Below are 18,209 nucleotides of genomic sequence, written 5' to 3' on the forward strand. Positions count from 1 at the left end.
ATGTAAAGTTTTATATTGTTTTATATAATGTAAAAATGCTTCAATATATTAAGCGCTTATACTTTCATCTACATTTTTAGTATGTTATACTTGTATTATGGTAGTATCAGTATTGATGAAACTGAATAATATTGTTGCTATAAGTAATTAGCATAAAATTATTACTTGAACATTGGCATTTTTTATTTGATAAACTTTTCACTATATATATACAGACAAATATGTGTTTATAAACTGTATATTTATACTAACCATAAAACTTTTATACTGACTTAGATTACTTAAATAGAGTATTAATGAATTATATAATTTATTTAACATTAATTTAATGATAAATTTATATTAAACAAATAAGTAAATTTCATATTGCTTGCAATTATGTATAAAAATACGAAGTTTATTTGATTTAAAGTTGCAAATGTATGTAAAGTGATAATAAATTAATTAAACAAGTATAATTATAATTTAAAAATTAGATTTAGCTGATAAAATATTTCTCCAACCATGTTGCAATAAAATTTTTAATTTTTCCTTTAATTTGGCATATTCTTCAAGAAATGCTACATTTTGGTTTTCACCCTTGTCATAACTATAATCATACAATTCCTCTGCAATGATATTGTTCCAATTTGGTGACATAGTTTCAGGATTAAATGATAACCATGCTATATAACGATATGTATTTGTCCTTAGAGTATACCCCATTGCTTTAATCTCTTTTAAACGTGGTTCATCACTATTTGGATGTATCGAAGGTTCAATGCTTGGTCTTGGATATTGTGCAAATGCCGCCTTTTTCCATAATATTACCTATAAATTATACTATATTATAAATATTATATACTACAAATTATTACAAATGTCTAAGATGAACAGTTTCAACAATTATATATTATTAAAGCTATAAAACTTAAATTTGTAAATTAATAATACCTCGTCTTTTAAAGCAGCTCTTATAAGTGGTATAAAAGTAATTCCTTCGCTGCAGGTAATTTGCGTACTTTCATTTGAACAAATAGGTATTGAGATATTTGCTAAATCTGCAATTGTTGGAAAAATATCAACTAATTCTACTATTGAATCTATAAATATCTGATTCCCTTTTGACGAATTATTTACGTTCGTATTTTCTTTTAGTTTTTCATATGTAAGCCCAGGTATTGATACTATCAATGGTACTTTTAAAGCAACATCATAGTTGCTATATTTTGCCCATACCGCATGCTCTCCTAGTGACCAGCCTACATAAATATTAATTGTAAAAAATTGAATAATAATTTAAAAGATAGAAAAATTTAGATAATAGTTAATTGGAAGATTTTTCAACTCACCATGGTCAGACATTAATATAATAGTAGTATCTCCTCGAATTGACAACCTTTCCAAATGATTTATTAATGTACCAATTAAATCATCAATATATGTTACAGATGCATAATATGATTGAATAATTAACCGAGCAAAACTTTCTAAAAATTAAAAAGAAATAAACATATATCCTTGTGCATTACACACAAGAAAATAAATTTTCACATATCACTTTAACTATACTTGGTATTTTCTCCCATGGAAATTTAAGATTCAAAGCAGCAACATCTTCCCTTTTTCTTAAATCATTCCAAGGATTATAAGCAATACTACTAACATTATTTGACCATTTATAAGGTTTAGGTACATCAAATTTGTGCAAGGGGTGGTTTTCTGCAAAATATTTTTTTATAAAAATGACTTCTTTAATTAGAAATCTTTATGATTATAATAATTAATAATAAATAAATTAAATATACTTAAATATTTTTTTGGATATTTAAATGGTATGTGTGGTTTCTGAAATCCAACTGCTAAAAAAAAAGGACTACTATTTCCTACTTGATTAGATAGAAAAGTTTTAGCTTCCCTCAATATTTCTATATCTGGTAATGTTTTATTTGGCATTGATGAAACTTTAACTGGACATAACTAAAATATGAAAAATAAAATTTATAATGTTATTAGATATCATCATCTCTTTCAATCTTCTCAATACTCTTTAAGTAATAGCTCATTATATTACAAATATTACAAGATTTTGTGCAGGCAACATCTGCATATTCGTTTGACACATTGGAGCATCTTTATATCTTTCTGTAAATGGATGAAAGGGAGTTTCTGACCATGAATAAGGGCTATCATCAGAATTATTTGAACTAATTCCTGTGAAATATACCATAATCATATCAAATGATGTAAAACAATTTATATCCACATATCGCATCTTAAAAAGTAAAAACCTGGATGAAAAACTTTTCCCACTGATTTAGTAATATAACCATTATTTTTTAGGTGTTGGGGCAATGTTGTAAAGTTGCCAATATCTTTTCGCCAGTAGCTATAGAAATCATAAAGATGAAGTGTATCTGGTCTTCGGCTTGTTAAAAATGAATTCCTACTTGGTGCACACAATGCTTGCTAAAAAGACGTTACTGTATCTATATATACATTTTTAAATTAATGTATAAGCTTCGGTATTAATTTCTTACTATTAACTTAATACTAACCTGAGCAAATGCTTGAGAAAAAATGGCAGCTCCTGTCGCTAAGCGATCTATATTTGGAGTATACGCTTTAGCGTCACCATAACATCCTAAAGCAGTTCTTAAATCATCGACGATTATTAAAAGAAAATTTTGTTTCTGAGCTGTACACCAAACGATTAAATTTATAAACCATAACGTAAAAAGCATAATAAATCACACTAAAAGATACAATGATAGCAGTATGGAGGGTAATTTTGTTCAAATTGAGATTAGATTATATATATACAATATATGTATGTCGGAGACGGAAAGACAGCGGGATTTCCCGCCCGGAATGTTGGGACAAACCCCAATTCACTAGTCCAGACTTTTACTATAGCCGCCCTTAAGTAATAAAAATAAGAAATAGTCTTAATGTTCCAATCTGACTTTATGACGATGGGTTTGGGCTCGAAGTGACATGGCAGGTCACCGGACGTAGCCACGGTCACGAGAGGCTCTCCTTAAAACAAAGATTAACCCGAGAAGCGGGGACAGGAGTATATAAGGGCAGCCTTTTTTGGATTGACAAGGTTAGAGAGAGAGTTAGAGTTAGTTAGTTTGTTAGTGAGTCGTTGGACGAATTGCCGATTGAGTTATCGGGAAGTTACCCGAATCGAGTAGCACGTTGGTACATGTCCCTCCCGTGACCGTGGCTACGTCCGGTGACCTGCCATGTCACTTCGAGCCCAAACCCATCGTCATAAAGTCAGATTGGAACATTAAGACTATTTCTTATTTTTATTACTTAAGGGCGGCTATAGTAAAAGTCTGGACTAGTGAATTGGGGTTTGTCCCAACATTCCGGGCGGGAAATCCCGCTGTCTTTCCGTCTCCGACATGTATATATCATATATAGTCTTTTGTGTGTAAGAAATAAAATATTTCAATTAACGAAATAATAAAGTATTTTATAGTTAATGGAACCTCCTTTTTAACTTACTATTGCACTTTATTTTTCAATGTACAGACATATAAATGAAAATGCTACGTAATGCTTATTTACCTACAATATCTACTACAATAACTACGACATGACCTAACATAAATTACATTAAAATGATACAATAATATAAAATAGTAAAAATTAGTATGGAAAGTCAAGAGTTTTATATTAACACGCGCACAAATTACTGCAGTAAACGGTCTTTTGTTTCAAGAATTTTATTTTTAAATTTGCCACACTAGGCTTATCAATCTACGGAATTGTATCTTTACTTTGCATTTACTGTTGTATTGATTGAATATTAAGTTTTAACTTTTTAAATTTGTTCGAGTTGTTTTTCATATCTTTTTTTAAAATGTAGAGATTACAAATGAGTTGATTTAATATTTACTTTGTATATAATAGCTGTAATGTTGTTTTTCATTACAATAATAACAGTAAAATATATTTGAAAACATTGAAAATGTACTTCTTTTCAATTTTTTTCATTGTAAATTTGTAATATAATGCCGTTTTGTAAACAAGAAGTAAATTTTAGGTATTACAAAGTTCTTAGTAATTTTTAGATATTTACATAAAAGCAAATCTGGAAATTTAATTCAACATCGAAAGCTATGAAATTGTAATCATATAATATCTTCACTGAAATAATTAAAATTCATAGAAAAACAACTCTGATAACCCTAGAGTTATCTCTCTATTTAGCATTCCTATAATTCAAAGTTATAATTACGAAGATTTGAGTAGTTAACGAGGGCCGTCCCCCATAAAATCAGTAATAAAAGCATAATAAAAAGTGACTAGTTAAACAGATGGATAATAAAGGACAGACGCATCTCTGTTTGTAAAGAAGGAGGAAAAATAATTTACTTTATAATTCGAATGTTTGCGGCCCCGGTAAAGTACTCTAATTCACCGCTACAATTATTTATCTTCACGTTTACGTGTGATACCAACTTATCTGAAGTCAATCCCGTGTTTCCTTCTTAACAACTGATGATGATCTTTGATCATTAGTACTTATCGTACAGTCATTTACATTAATATTATTCTTTGCTTTAAAGTCAGTCTTAAAATTTGCTTGTGGGTTAGTAGTATCATCTTTAAATATTTCAGTATAATGAAAACTACTCCCATTCCCAGTCTTTGTATTTGTGCTAGCATTATTGCCAATGCCATTTGAATGCACTTCAGTGAAGTGTTTGTACAGCATTAGTGTTGTACTAAACTCCGATTCACATCCAGGTATTTTACAACTGAAACATGTTTTCTTTTAATAATCTATCAAAACAGATTTCTAGCAGTAAATTCAAGAATACTCAATCAAAAATGTAAATAAGTACAGTTCTATAATATGTGAAGCATAAACAAGTGACAATATAACTTACCGAAATACTTCATTGCTTTTAGCAGTTTCTTGTACTATTGGCAGTTTTGAATTAGCATGATTGTCCTGGTAATGTTTCCATAAACCAGTTACATTGCTCACCTGAGCTCCACAGCCAGGGATCTTGCATCTAATTAATATAAAATAAAATTAAATGGAGAAATTAATTTTTTGATAACATTTATACTAATAGTAATTACCTGAGATGCAAAGATACAATATAAAAACTAGAATTTAAAATCACATGTGATAAATTTGACAAAGCATTTAAAATTATGAATAACACGTATCTGTCTTTACATATAAAGAATGAAAAAAGATACTGCTTTTACTTGTAGATGTTAATAGCTTTAAACTTACAAGAAAAAACTGACCGTTGAGGCTTTCCCTTGTTTTAATTTCAGTATTGATTTGCTAGAATTTGAACTAATTGTATTGGCAGCTAATTTATGACTATCTTGGTGATGACGATAATGGGATATGTATTTGTATTTTCTCCCACAGCCATTAACCGCACATTTATAAATTTCTTGCTTGTACCTAGACATACGTTGCTTCTTTGGAGTGTATTCTTCATCATCCGAACAATTACTGTTTGTTTCCATAGTATTCTCCTCGGATTTTGAAATATCACGATCAAGTTCATTTCTGAAAATCTTTTCTAGATTATCTAGTTCAATTCTATGGTCTTGATTTCTAGAATTTATACTGCACATTTCATTTTTCGTATTTTTCGTAATGGTAATATCACCATTTACATAAACTACATTTATTTTTTCTTGGGAATGTTCACTTTGCAGTTCTAGACATTTGTTTGTGTTATTCTCGTATTTAGATAGAAAATTCTCTGCATTTAGAATTAAATTTTCATTCATAGAAAATGTGCCTGCTTCATTTAAAGATTCACTAATGGAAGAATAATCTTCTTTTGAACTATCATTTGCAGTATTTTGATCATGAGAAACCTCATTTTTTTGTTGCTGTGCAGTATCACTTCTGAGAAGATTTTGCTCATTATTATCATCATACTGACATACTTTTATCCCAAAAGATTCATTTGTTCTCTTCTCATAACATTCCTCTGTGCTTTGTACAATTTCCTCATCCATTGCATTTTCAGGATCTTCAAAACATATTACTTCTGGTTCAGTGGGCAACGTTGATGGTTGTCTATGGCAGTTTTCGATATGTTCTTCTAGATTGATACTGGTTGTATGTAAAGATCCACAATTTGTGTATGGACATATAAATACATTTGTTTCATTATTATGCCACTCTTGATAATGGCGCCACATGCTTCCAGGATCAGACAGTTCTTCTCCACATCCTGGTTCTCGACAGCTATAAATATAATTATTAATATACTATACTATTACCTAATATTTCATAATCAATTTTTATAACAAATGAAGCCAGCTTACATAAACCTAATTTTTAAAGCCTCGAGAGCTTCATGTGTTTTGTATTCATCTTGATTGGTAAATGTCTTGCCACAGCCCCGTTGTTTACAAGTGTATACTTCCTAAAAACATAATTTGATTAAGTATCTATTACAAATAACTTAAGAATATACATAATCTTTTCATTTCATTTATATAATAAACAAAAAGATAATAATTTTTGCAAAAACTTCCTAAAATATTGATGATAATAGCTCAACCGTAATCATCAAACATTTCATATCCAAATTATAATACAAAATCAAATTGTTTTACTAATCTCATTCATTCAAATTATAACTAGACTGCAGATTTTTATGTATTTGTAGGAAATTTGGAAATGTGAAATTGCACAAAATGCACCTAACATGAGAAAATATAGAAAATATCCAATGTATAATTCTTTCTATAATGCTTAAGTATGAAAAAGAGATTCCACAGAAGTCCTATTTTTTAAATTATATTCTCAAAAATATTAGTTTTCATAAAATCCACAGTCTAATTATTACATCTCATCAATAAAAAAGATTCCTTTAACTATATAAAGTAGTAAGTTAACAAATAAAGGTAAATGGTGAGTGACTTGTTTTGAGTTAGGGGTCATTGAACCCATTAAATGCCTCCGGTGATTTTACCTTTTTGGGGGCTATTTCCTCGATAGTACGATTCCTAGATACGAATCTGATGACGCTAACTTCAGCAGGCCTATCTGTGCATGTATCCGTACCCTGGCCCATCCTGGCCAATATGCAATAAAAACGGTGAATAACGACGCGTTTCGATGCTCACATAACCTGCATTCACCAACAGGAATTCAGAAGGGAATTTTTCTAGCACCTTGAATGAAAGTCCCAAATACACAATCATTTCCACGAACGGGACGCTTTGTCGGGCTACTTACCAACAAAGTGCGCTCCCGTTCGCGCCGGAATATATTCCCTTTTTCACCTCATATTATACCATTCCCAATAATATCAATCATTTGTTGTCATTTCAATATACTCAAGCTACTATCGCGAATACGTATTCACCATAGTCTTTCTGCCCACCTTTCGACTTTTATTGCGCCTACCTTCATATAGGTTTAAGATTAACATATCGATAATCACATCGATAATGACTACACTCGATGTAAACATTTGTCGATTTTTGAAATATGATTTTTAGTAGATACTTGCAAGTTTTTGATTGTGAAATTATAAATAGAACGTTATTGATAGGAAACAATGGTTTATTTGAATTCATCCTTGAAACGTATACATATTCTTTTTAATCTTACTGTGAATTTTCAAATGCTGCACTGTTTCGTAACTTATGTACGTAAATCACGTAAAAGAATCTATTGAAATACATACTTCCAGTGTACTTTCACTCTATATTGTACATATATCCTTTCAAATATCTATGTGGTTTAGATGAATTCTTATATGTGGCGGCAATCTTTAATAATATAGCTCCGAAAATTTTCACAAATAGATTTACTGCATTCTATACAATAGTATGTTTTTTCATCTCTAATACACGAGCAAAGCACGCATTTGTTTCTTTTTTGTAATTTAGCTGCATGTGATTTTTCAAATTCTTGAATATTAAAAATCTGCATCCATGGTAATTTTCATTGAACTTCAAAGAGTTGTACAGAATAGTCAATTAATCATTTTTGAAGTTATGAGAACCATGGCTAATCATTTAAAAAATTGCCTTGTAATTACTCGTCCATTGTAAAAATCTAAATTATGTAAAACATTCAAATCAAATATAGAACAAATGTACATATATGTTTTCGTATATACCATGTATTCAGTGCGAACAATTTTTTTGGAGAGTAGATATGACTGGATAAATTAAATTACTATTTATTTATTTCAATAAAATATTTTGCTGAGTTCGTGAAAAATTTCAGCGTTCCACTCTAGAATTAATTTTTTTGGACTTGAAAGACTTGAAGACAAAACTAATTTATGTTACCAATTCCAAATAATTATGCCGCTATCGATCATAGATATTTCTTTCTTTCTATTCATTTTAAAATATGACATATAATTTATAATTCATTATTACTTTTTAGGAAAGTACGAAACAATTGAACTTATTGGAAGAATGACTGATTACTATGAGCAGATTGCAAGGTTATTAGAAGCGGGTCGATTTTCATGTTTATACTACTCGAAGGCGTTAATGCGTATACCAGTCACTACGTAAACGTTGGTCGGGTCACTATTAGCTAGGATGTGACCTGCACGTCGGTATCGATTTACACAGGTGTTAGTTTTATTGTGGAAGCGATAATTGTCTATAACATAATATACGATCATTAAATTAGAATCGATTAAGATCAATGTAATTCCAGTTTAGATTAAAGGATGCACACTGTTTATTTGTTACTTCTTATAGCATCTTTTTTCATTCAAGAATATACTCGGTATGTTCATGGTGAAGGTGCGTAAATATGTCCAACTCTTTTTTAATAATAATACAATAAATTATGTTAATTTTTAAATTATATTCTCATCTTTTTCAGAATTTTTTTCTTTATCTTTTAATCAAATAGCTTATACGTTATTTTTTTAAATGTTATTGATGAAGTATACTAATTCAAAAAGCATATTGATTTAATTATTCTCTATGTTTGAGTTAGAAACGTAAATGAATCGATTAATATGTTAGTCGTCATTATCTTCATAAAATAAAAATGTTTTAAAATATTTCTAATTATTCTTTACATTATTTTCTATTAATAGATAATGTGGCAAATAATAAAAATAATGAAGAAATGCCGTCGCAACTAACAGTAACATCTTGGAATGTAAGTTAGGTCCAAAATTCAGCGTATTTTTTACCTTTTTTAATTATAAAGACGCACAACATGTTTATTATTTTGTAGGACATGCCTTTCTCAGGAATTGTAAAAGAAAATGGAAAGTGGGTTGGTAAAGGATATGCATTTTACATTTTTGATTTACTCAGTACAAAATTAAATTTCACCTATACCATTATTCCACCAAAAGAACATATTTTGGGTGATAAAAGTAGCGGTATTCTTGGTTTACTTTACGAGAAGGTATTATTTAGATTTTATAATTGGTTTAATTGTAATACAATGATTTAATTGTTAAAGAAATCTATTTCATTTTATAGAAAGTAGACGTAGCTGTTGCGTTCCTTCCCGTATTACCGGAAATCGGACAATATTGTACGTTCAGCGCTCCACTAGATGAAACGAAATTAACTGCTGTGATGAAGAGACCTCAGGAATCAGCTACAGGTTCCGGTCTTCTGGCACCATTCGAAAGAACCGTCTGGCTATTAGTATTAATGTCATTAATTTTTGTGGGGCCAATTATTTATTTTTTCGCCAGTATGAGGTTTCTGAAAAACTTTTTAATAATTATTATAACTAATATAATCAGTAATTAATATAAATTTTAATTTAATCTTTTGATATATAGAGCAAAATTATGGCACGATCCAAGTTCTGAAAACTTCAGTTTGTCCTCTTGCTTCTGGTTCGTTTATAGTTCTCTGTTGAAACAAGGAACGAATATTGTTGCCACAACAGGTAAAATGTATTGATTAATTTTAAATACATTGTTATTACAATTTCTAAAAATTGTAATTGGAGTTGCAGATTCAACACGAATGCTTTTCGCTACATGGTGGATTTTTATATTGATTTTGACATCCTTTTACACGGCAAATCTCACAGCGTTTCTTACAAAGCCTCAATTTACGCTCTCTATTAGTTCCCTACAAGATATTGTTCACAAGGGATACAGTTGGATCACCTATAAGGGACGAACGATTGATTTTCTTCTTTCTCAAGTAAGATGTAAAGCGATCTTCATAATATTTTAATGCTAAACTGAATTATTTTTTGATAATATTAAACATTTTAACGTATAAAAATAATACATTAAATCTTGTTACGTTTTCAGAATCAGGAGAACGATTTGAGTTTATTGAACGTAAGCAAATTGCAAGGAAAAGGCGTTTTTAAGTACTATGAGCATTCAAGAGCTATTTTAGGATCAGTTACTACCAGTATGTATTAAATATCCTAATATATATAGAAAGAAATGATCGTAATACTTTTTCCTTTTAGAAAGACTTTTCCTAGCAGAAGCACATTACTTGCAAACTTTAATATTCAAAGACTATATGAATAAAACGCGTCATCATTTACAACATAACTCGCGTTGTACATATGTTATAATGCCTGGTAGCATTTTAATAACCAGCCGTGCCTTTGGTTTTCCCCATGGTTCAACCTTTGAAAAACGTATCAATACATTGTAAGTTTTAATTGGATTCAATCTACTAACTTAAGTTTTACTAAAAATAAAGATGGTTATTTACATTCCCATCTTTTTTTAATGGAATATTGTAATAGAAATGAGTTCTTAACAGAAACTTTTTGAATATAGGTTTTATTGTTTTAAATTACAGGCTGTTAAGATTAATAGAGACTGGTATCATACATCGTACGAAGAAAGAAGATCTGCCATTAACTGAAATCTGTCCAGTTGATCTTCGTTCAAGCGAGAGACAATTGCGAAATACTGATCTTCTTTTAACATACAAAGTTGTCGTGGGTGGATATACAATTGCTGCAATTATCTTTTTCTTTGAATTTATTTACGCGTTTATATTGTACCGAGTACAAAATGGTAAAAGAAAAGTATGCTGCTATCTACCTTGTTGTGGTCCAAACGAAAAACCACAAAATCCTTTAAATAGCAATCTTCCAACACAAAATTATATGATGATGTTAAAAAAGAGTCCTCCAGCGATTTATCAATATCCTGGCAATGTTTTGATAAAAAGAAAACAACAATTTATTAATGGAAGAAGTTATTATGTGGTTACTAATCCATACGGTGATCGAAAATTAATTCCTATTAGAACTCCTTCTGCTTTTTTATTTCAATATGCAGCCTGATCACATTAAAAATATGTAAGAAATACAAAAATATTTTTTGTATGTAGCATTACATATTGAAATGCTAAAATTATTTAAAAATTGTAATTTTATAAAATTAATAAAATGTACATTGGATGTAAATTTTTTTATGTGAGGTTACATAGATCAAAATTTTTTTATACTGAACCTTTTTATATGAACCTTGTGGAATATGGCAAAAAAAGAAAAATGTAATCTTTATGATGTTTTGTATTGCTAAACAAAGCTTTCGCGATCTGTTTTTTTTGATGGAAACTTTTATTAAATTATATTAAATTACACTATTAACAGCTTAATAATATTTATATTTGAACATATTATAGCAGAAATTTTATTTAGGGAATTCTGATTTTCGTAAGAACTGACTGATCAATTTCTCACATTGTTGGCAGTACTGAGTTTAAGATTGGGGAGTGAGCAAGTTAGTAAACAATACAAATAATACTGTTGATTGAATTGCCCGTGCGTTTTTGTAAATATCTATGTTCTTCTGTATTTATAAAATTTTATAATTAGTATTGGAAATCAAAAGTAGCCAATTACTTGATTTGGCTCTTCAGTGGAAAATTAAAGACATTTCTTATTGTATTATATTTTGTTTTATGAAAAAGTATTTCTCTTTCGCATCTGATAATAAGCTTAAGGTAATTAATTCACAAAATAATATGTTAACCATATCTTCTATCACTTATTCTTGTACTAGGTAGTTTCCAAATTATATAAATATTTTCCTTTCATGCAAAATAAAAATGATCATTGTTTTTTAAATATTAACAATGAAATATCTTCTAGAAAAGGAGAGAGAAATGGCTGAGGAAGAAATCTGTGGATTTCTAGATGTCAAGTTTTGTGGTAACAAGTCCAAAGTTCATAAGGTAAAAAAGAGAACATTGGGCCCTTGGAAAGTTTGGAAAAGACATTGGTGTTCCTTTCAAAAGTTAGATTCTGAATTAGGAGTCAGAGTAAATCTTGATTATTGTATTGGCAATGATAATAGTTCATCATCAAATGACAAAGAGAATTTCATAGTAATACCATTGGATGCCATTATTTGCCGTACCCAATCTAGATCTAAGCAATTTGCTTTTGGTATATTTCCTATCAAAGATAGAAAACCATTGCTCTATTTAGCTGGTAATTCAGAGACAGAGTCACAGCGGTGGATGGCAAATATTAGACAGCTATTAAGACCTAGAAAGCTTAAATTTGCACCAGGATCTTATAAAATATCTATGGTTGACAATCCACATTCCAAAGCATCAGGATTGACAGGTATTTAAGTCATTATTCATAGAAAGAATCTGTGCTTTTTGAAGTCTAATTACCAGAACTTCTTTCAGGGCTGTATGGTGATTTGATAACAAGCACATTAGGAGTAATAATAAAGGATATTCATTCTGGTGAAACATTAGAGAATTTTGAGTGGGATGAACTAAATCAGTTTCACTTGATCACGGCAGGACGACCAGATGACGTTAAATGTATTTGTGTGATTCATACATCAAAAAAATTCCGTGCTGGAATTGGTGAACTACATTTGTTTTGTTTAGAAGCTGGTAAATTGTTGCAAGATTTGGTAACTCAGGGCCGTGGTCCAAGACACAAGCAAACTAATGGACGACCTTTAAGCTTAAGTGAAGGTGATATTAGAGCAATATCCCATGATGAACGTTTACGAAGTTATTCAGTAACAACTGGAAGAATGGAGTTAAAAATATTATCTAAGAGAAGAGAATCTAATGAAAGATATGAAGAAATAAGTTATAGAATGTCTGGTAAAATAAATGAGGATGTTTATCAACCAGAACCATATGATCATTATCATGTTAGAAGATACTCTGATATTTCGGCAACTTCTGGGATTTATGAAGAAATTCCAGATGAATCCGACATGAGTGCAGTGGCTGCCTCAAATTTTTATATGGAGAATCTCTTTTGTAATCGACAGTCGGAAGAGCCACCACCTTTGCCTCCACGTCAGAGGTGCGCTTCGGAGTCCATGAAAGGAAGTAGGTTTGTATTCATTTAGTTTTTCTTCATTCAATATTATGCTTGTTTAATATTACATTTATTTTTATTATATACATATATATGTCTTTTTAAGGTTGCAAGATATTCGGGCGTCTGGACCTAGTAGTTTGCCTTTAACATCTCATAAAAACTCTGTACTGATCGAGAAAAATAATTTAGGATTCCAAAGAATAACAGATGAGTCTAATTACGTTCCCATGTCACCTCGATTAAAAGATATCACGTTAGTAGAAATGCAAGCGGCTCTACAAGAAAATGATTACGTTATTATGCGATAAACAGGACATCAATTGAGCAGTAAACAAATTCTCGTGAGAAATCTGTTAATATTTGCTACCTAATATTTGATCTCGTTTTTAAATTTTTTTTTAAATACATATATACATGTTCGGAAGAAAATATAAAAGATGAGGCATGATTGAAGTTAATTCAATTATATGTAGATATAACAGAAAAGAGGTCAGGAACTAGTTTAAATTTTATTGAACCTACTGATTCGTACAAAATTTCATATACTTTATTCAAAATTATAAATTTGTACATGTGCGAGGCTTCCGTTATCGGAACTGTATTGGAGCGCGTTGTTGCAGCAGACCTATGTTATTTAAGTGTTAAATACGGCAGAATTTTTTAAATTTCCTTAATATTAAATATTCCTTCAGTCATTAAATTCTCTAGATTTTATATTTTTCTAAGCTAATCTGTAGCCGTTAACCGATATTTTGAGCCTAATCCGTGATTTGTAAAAATATCAAATTCTTCACGACTTAGAAGGGCTCCACGTACATCGTCCAAAACGATCACCTTCGGATATCTACAAATAAAATAAAAAAAAGTCTGTCACAATTCCGCGATAATAATATACATACATATATGTATGTAATAGGTATATTTGACATCTGCATCATAAAAAGTTGTGAATTTTATACGAAATATATGTATATATATACAAGTAGCCTGATTGAAAAAGTATATTTACCCATTATCACTGCATCTTTCCCAAGCTTTCGCCAAAGACATTCTGACTAAATCCTCTGCAAGGCATTCAACAGCCTAGTAAAATATAAAATATGTAGGAAATTTAATTTTTCATTGATTTTTAAATTATATAAAAATATATATGTGTAAAACATACCCGCATTATCATTCGAGCAGCTGCGCCATGTACGACAGTAGGTACAATTTCTTCAGAAATTAGCTTAATACCAATTTCTCTGGCAGTTTCACAAATAAAATTATAAAACGGCACTAATTTCTTTTCAAGTTCCAATACTGTAATTTTCGTGTTTACAAATTCCTTATGCTCTTTTCTTTCTTTTAGTCCCTTCTTGCTTTCTAGTGCGACATCAGTATTTACAACATCAACCTCAATGTCCAATTCGTTGGATTGATGTAAATTAGAGTTAAGCAAATTATCATTTGATTGATCTGGATAAATTTGAAGCCACTTGCAGAAAGTATCAGGCTGTGTACATGTAGAAATACTTTTGGCGATTGTGGAAACAGGTAAACTCTTCTGCTGTTTTATTGACCGAATAGTCAAATTCGGACAAAGAGGCGTATAACCGTGCAATCTCGCCCAAATCATTATTTCCTTAATGGTCCATAATTCTTCCTCCGTGAATGGCTTTTTCTTCATAAAATATCGTATCATCCTTGCTCGATTCCATTCACAGGCATTTCGCTTCGCTATACTATAGCTAAAAAATTCTTCTTCGCTCGTGCAGGCATAAGGATGGAGTCGTCTGTAATCGGAGTCGGAAGCATTTTGAGTTATCAAGGGCATTCTTCTAACAATGAATCGCAATAGGCCTTGAACGTTCAGAATATTTGCTACCTCAATTGTTCGGATAATTTCGTCATAAAACTCCTTTTTACTTTGGAGCTTGTACTTATCCTTGCCTAAAGTGATTTTCTGGCGTGATAACTTGAATTCCTTCGATTCTTGATTGTTCAGTTTTAACATCTGTTCAGTAGCTGATTCTTTTTCAAAATTAAAAGAAAGATCATTTGGTGAATTTCTTCTCTCAGCTATCTTTAGTACTGGTATATTGGAATTTACATTTAAGAGAATACTTTTAGAAACTTGAAGCTTTAATCCTTGTTGTACCTTTGTTCTATTAGGATCTTGTTCTTGGATTTTAGTTTCTGTACCTAAAGGTTTCTTCAACAAACTAATACCACGAGAAGTAGTTAAATTTATCCTCGATTTTGTTGAATCATTATTACGGGCATAATTCATACCTGCAATATCTACAGGAATCGTTTTATTGTTCTGAAGAACTAAGACATGTCTATTTCCAGATGGTTCAAACAATGGAGGAATAGAAATTTTCAAAGGACGAAGGTTCGAGTGAACTCTGGAGCAACTTAGAGGAAGTACTTTCCGATTAACTTCATCTAACAAAGGTATGCTTGTGCTTGTTAATTCCTCTTGTACCTTTAAGTCTGTTAAATATCCATTTATTAAAAGTTCATTTGTTATTGTGTTATTAGTTTCAATGTCCTCTTCTCTATCTTCTTTCTGCTGATTATCTACTGTGACAATCTTATGTAAAAATGAATTAGTTAATGTTGTTGATGAATGATCAATAGTTAAATTTCTTTCAGAATTGTTTAAATACTTGGAACCACAATAATCATGATCAAGTTCTACATAAAATAACAGTTTTTTCACATTTATTAAATCTTCATTAATTTCTATATTTTCTGAGGATTCTTTCTTAACTACTACTTCACTGCTCTTATCTGCTAATTCTAATTTTTTATTTATGTTGTTACTTATAAAATCAGACATGAGATTAGAATCTTTATCATTTTCTAGCTTCATATCGTAATTATGCTCGTTCTCATTAAAATCTTCGTCAATTACTTTACCCGTATTTCGTTTAGAATTTCGGGAGTCTGCATAGATCCATATATCGACAAGTGTCTCGGATCCTAAAGTTTGTAGACCAGTATAAGTACGGTCTAATTTCAAATAATGAATTACGTCCATTGGCTTATTGAGAGCACTTTTAAAATGCAATTGTACTCTTAGCGGGAATTCACCCCAACCGCGTCTTGAAAGACAAAATGGTGCTGATGTAACTTCGACAACATCATTAGGTCTATAACTAGGATGTAAAAAGAATCGAACTTTGCTAACAAAATCATTAATATCAGGATTTTCTTTATTTCCTCTAACATACATTGTCCACTTGTGACTAGCTGCATCTTCTCTCCATTCTGGAGGAATCCATTTTGAAATGTTTCCAATAATTATACGTTTCCTCACTTTGTGCCTGATACCTCTTGATGGACATTGAGACTCTGGGACTCCACTTTTTGGAGGAATATATCGTGGAATTTTCTTTGGCCGTGGATCTTCGTCCGTTTCATTCCTTCTTTTCTCTAATCGATAATGTTCAGAAGCTTCTTCTATTTTTATTGCAGCATCACCAGTGGTACTTGATGAGTATATCGAAATTGATTCTGATGTGGTAAAATAACTGTCTTTGTTAGATGTTGTTGATGTAGAAATAATGGAACTGTCGGATAACTTTGGTGATTTACCAATTAGCTGTTTTATTGCAGGATGAATTTGAGTTTGTTTTGCTTCTCCATTTTGTGAATTTTGACACTGTTTGCGATTATAAAAGTCAGCAACAATAACATAACGCAAAAGATGAAGGATTTTTGATGCTCTATGCAATCTTTCTTGTAACTCTAAAACTTCTTTCTCTTTTGTATTAATTTCCTGGGAAAATTCCCTTTCAATAATAGCAGTTATTTTTCTTGCTGTACTGCTTCGTGCTAAAATGAAATAACAATAAAAACGAATGCAAATAAATACAATTAATTCTGTATATTTTATTCATTGTACACATTCAATTTTTAGTGATGTTGTTACAAAAAGATAGTTCTTAATATTAAAATAAATGGAGTATAAACAGGTTAGATACAATAGAAACATCGCGTAAATTTGATAAAAAATTTCATATATACCATTTTCTTCGTAAATTCGTTGATGTTTTTCATCACTTGCATCGGATGGCCCGTAATCGGGATCTTGATCTTTTAAGGCACTCATTTACCATAGTTGTTTTCGAACGTATAATTAAATGGTAAAATATTTAAAACCTACTTTTTGTATTTTATATGTAATGAAAAAACTGTTTTATCGTTAATATCAGTTTCTTCTTATAGTACTTGTAATTTAAATGACGACCATGTGCTTTGTACTTCTTTTAAACCACCCTTTAAACAGAGGGTTGAAATTCGAAGTGTTGATGCAACTTTCTATAAACAAACGATGGAGGTTATATTTTCCACGAAATATTTTATTTCAGTCAATGATGCTGATTATATCGACAACAGAAAATTTATCGCACATTTTACAACAATTATCTTACATACATTATTACAAATCTGATATCATAGTGACAGATATATATATATATATATACACATACATACATCATAGTTCAGTTTCTATATTGTCCATATGTTATCTCATGATACCGTAGAAATTTTCAAGAAAGCGTGACAACACATGTGAAGTATGTTATTAGTATTGTATTATATGTATACATACGTAAAGTTAGCTTAGTAACAACAGGTGTGCTTTGTAGTAAAAATATTCAATCAACTTTATTATTATTTCCCTAAAAGTGTAGCAAAGGAAATTTGTTAAATTTTGTCAGTGTTTTCCATTCTGCTTATTGTATATAATAGAAATCTATCGAGAATGTCGCTTCAAACTTTTACCTGAAAAATTAACCCTATCAATTTCTACTTGACTGATCGAAGTATGTAACATTTATTCATTAATATTAAAAATTCGAAAAAAAACCTCGAATATACCTAGGCAATATAGAGTTCATATTCTTTAAAACAACTGATAAATATC

The 18,209-nt window shown here is 30.3% G+C and overlaps 5 protein-coding genes across 14 annotated transcripts; 2 read left to right on the forward strand and 3 right to left on the reverse strand.

Moving 5' to 3' along the window:
• Positions 1-3: 3 nt before the first annotated feature.
• Positions 4-2,792, reverse strand: LOC100747349 (iduronate 2-sulfatase). Of its 2 annotated transcripts, XM_024371503.2 has the most exons (9): positions 2,538-2,792; positions 2,271-2,448; positions 2,063-2,193; positions 1,788-1,959; positions 1,552-1,701; positions 1,332-1,469; positions 934-1,241; positions 701-810; positions 508-608 (listed from the first exon to the last, which is right to left on the reverse strand). In XM_024371503.2, exons 1-9 carry the CDS (start codon positions 2,721-2,723, stop codon positions 596-598), a joined length of 1,386 nt encoding a protein of 461 aa, XP_024227271.1. In that variant the 5' UTR covers positions 2,724-2,792; the 3' UTR covers positions 508-595. The 2 variants fall into 2 exon arrangements, with proteins under 2 accessions (XP_012247720.1, XP_024227271.1); XM_012392297.3 differs by having other exon boundaries at positions 4-810.
• A 691-nt stretch (positions 2,793-3,483) lies between these two features.
• LOC100745712 (zinc finger protein GLI4) lies at positions 3,484-7,366 on the reverse strand. Of its 2 annotated transcripts, none has more exons than XM_003493863.4 (6): positions 7,229-7,366; positions 6,963-7,121; positions 6,310-6,410; positions 5,249-6,229; positions 4,890-5,018; positions 3,484-4,757 (listed from the first exon to the last, which is right to left on the reverse strand). In XM_003493863.4, exons 2-6 carry the CDS (start codon positions 7,062-7,064, stop codon positions 4,469-4,471), a joined length of 1,602 nt encoding a protein of 533 aa, XP_003493911.1. In that variant the 5' UTR covers positions 7,065-7,121; positions 7,229-7,366; the 3' UTR covers positions 3,484-4,468. The 2 variants fall into 2 exon arrangements, with proteins under 2 accessions (XP_003493911.1, XP_012247722.1); XM_012392299.3 differs by having other exon boundaries at positions 6,963-7,164.
• On the forward strand, positions 4,177-11,352 carry LOC100747469 (glutamate receptor ionotropic, kainate 2). Of its 5 annotated transcripts, none has more exons than XM_024371498.2 (10): positions 4,177-4,398; positions 8,396-8,766; positions 9,069-9,133; positions 9,212-9,388; positions 9,466-9,692; positions 9,777-9,886; positions 9,950-10,149; positions 10,263-10,368; positions 10,430-10,619; positions 10,774-11,352. In XM_024371498.2, the coding sequence occupies exons 2-10, from the start codon at positions 8,691-8,693 to the stop codon at positions 11,264-11,266; spliced, it is 1,644 nt and encodes a 547-aa protein (XP_024227266.1). In that variant the 5' UTR covers positions 4,177-4,398; positions 8,396-8,690; the 3' UTR covers positions 11,267-11,352. The 5 variants fall into 5 exon arrangements, with proteins under 5 accessions (XP_024227266.1, XP_024227267.1, XP_024227269.1 ...); XM_024371499.2 differs by having other exon boundaries at positions 9,956-10,149; positions 10,774-11,266; XM_024371501.2 differs by having other exon boundaries at positions 10,034-10,149; positions 10,774-11,266.
• A 44-nt stretch (positions 11,353-11,396) lies between these two features.
• On the forward strand, positions 11,397-13,736 carry LOC100745836. Its single transcript, XM_003493864.4, has 4 exons — positions 11,397-11,931; positions 12,080-12,559; positions 12,628-13,300; positions 13,392-13,736. The coding sequence occupies exons 2-4, from the start codon at positions 12,094-12,096 to the stop codon at positions 13,594-13,596; spliced, it is 1,344 nt and encodes a 447-aa protein (XP_003493912.1). The 5' UTR covers positions 11,397-11,931; positions 12,080-12,093; the 3' UTR covers positions 13,597-13,736.
• A 274-nt stretch (positions 13,737-14,010) lies between these two features.
• Positions 14,011-18,192, reverse strand: LOC100745591. 4 transcript variants are annotated; one of them, XM_024371478.2, is made up of 6 exons: positions 18,068-18,192; positions 17,895-17,964; positions 17,306-17,599; positions 14,454-17,113; positions 14,298-14,371; positions 14,011-14,132 (listed from the first exon to the last, which is right to left on the reverse strand). In XM_024371478.2, the coding sequence occupies exons 3-6, from the start codon at positions 17,388-17,390 to the stop codon at positions 14,015-14,017; spliced, it is 2,937 nt and encodes a 978-aa protein (XP_024227246.1). In that variant the 5' UTR covers positions 17,391-17,599; positions 17,895-17,964; positions 18,068-18,192; the 3' UTR covers positions 14,011-14,014. The 4 variants fall into 4 exon arrangements, with proteins under 4 accessions (XP_024227246.1, XP_003493910.1, XP_033179831.1 ...); XM_003493862.4 differs by having other exon boundaries at positions 17,777-17,964; XM_033323940.1 differs by having other exon boundaries at positions 17,777-18,067; positions 18,153-18,190.
• Positions 18,193-18,209: the final 17 nt, after the last annotated feature.

The sequence above is a fragment of the Bombus impatiens genome, unplaced genomic scaffold (assembly GCF_000188095.3).
Source record: "Bombus impatiens unplaced genomic scaffold, BIMP_2.2 scf_1336, whole genome shotgun sequence".
Taxonomy (NCBI): domain Eukaryota; kingdom Metazoa; phylum Arthropoda; class Insecta; order Hymenoptera; family Apidae; genus Bombus; species Bombus impatiens.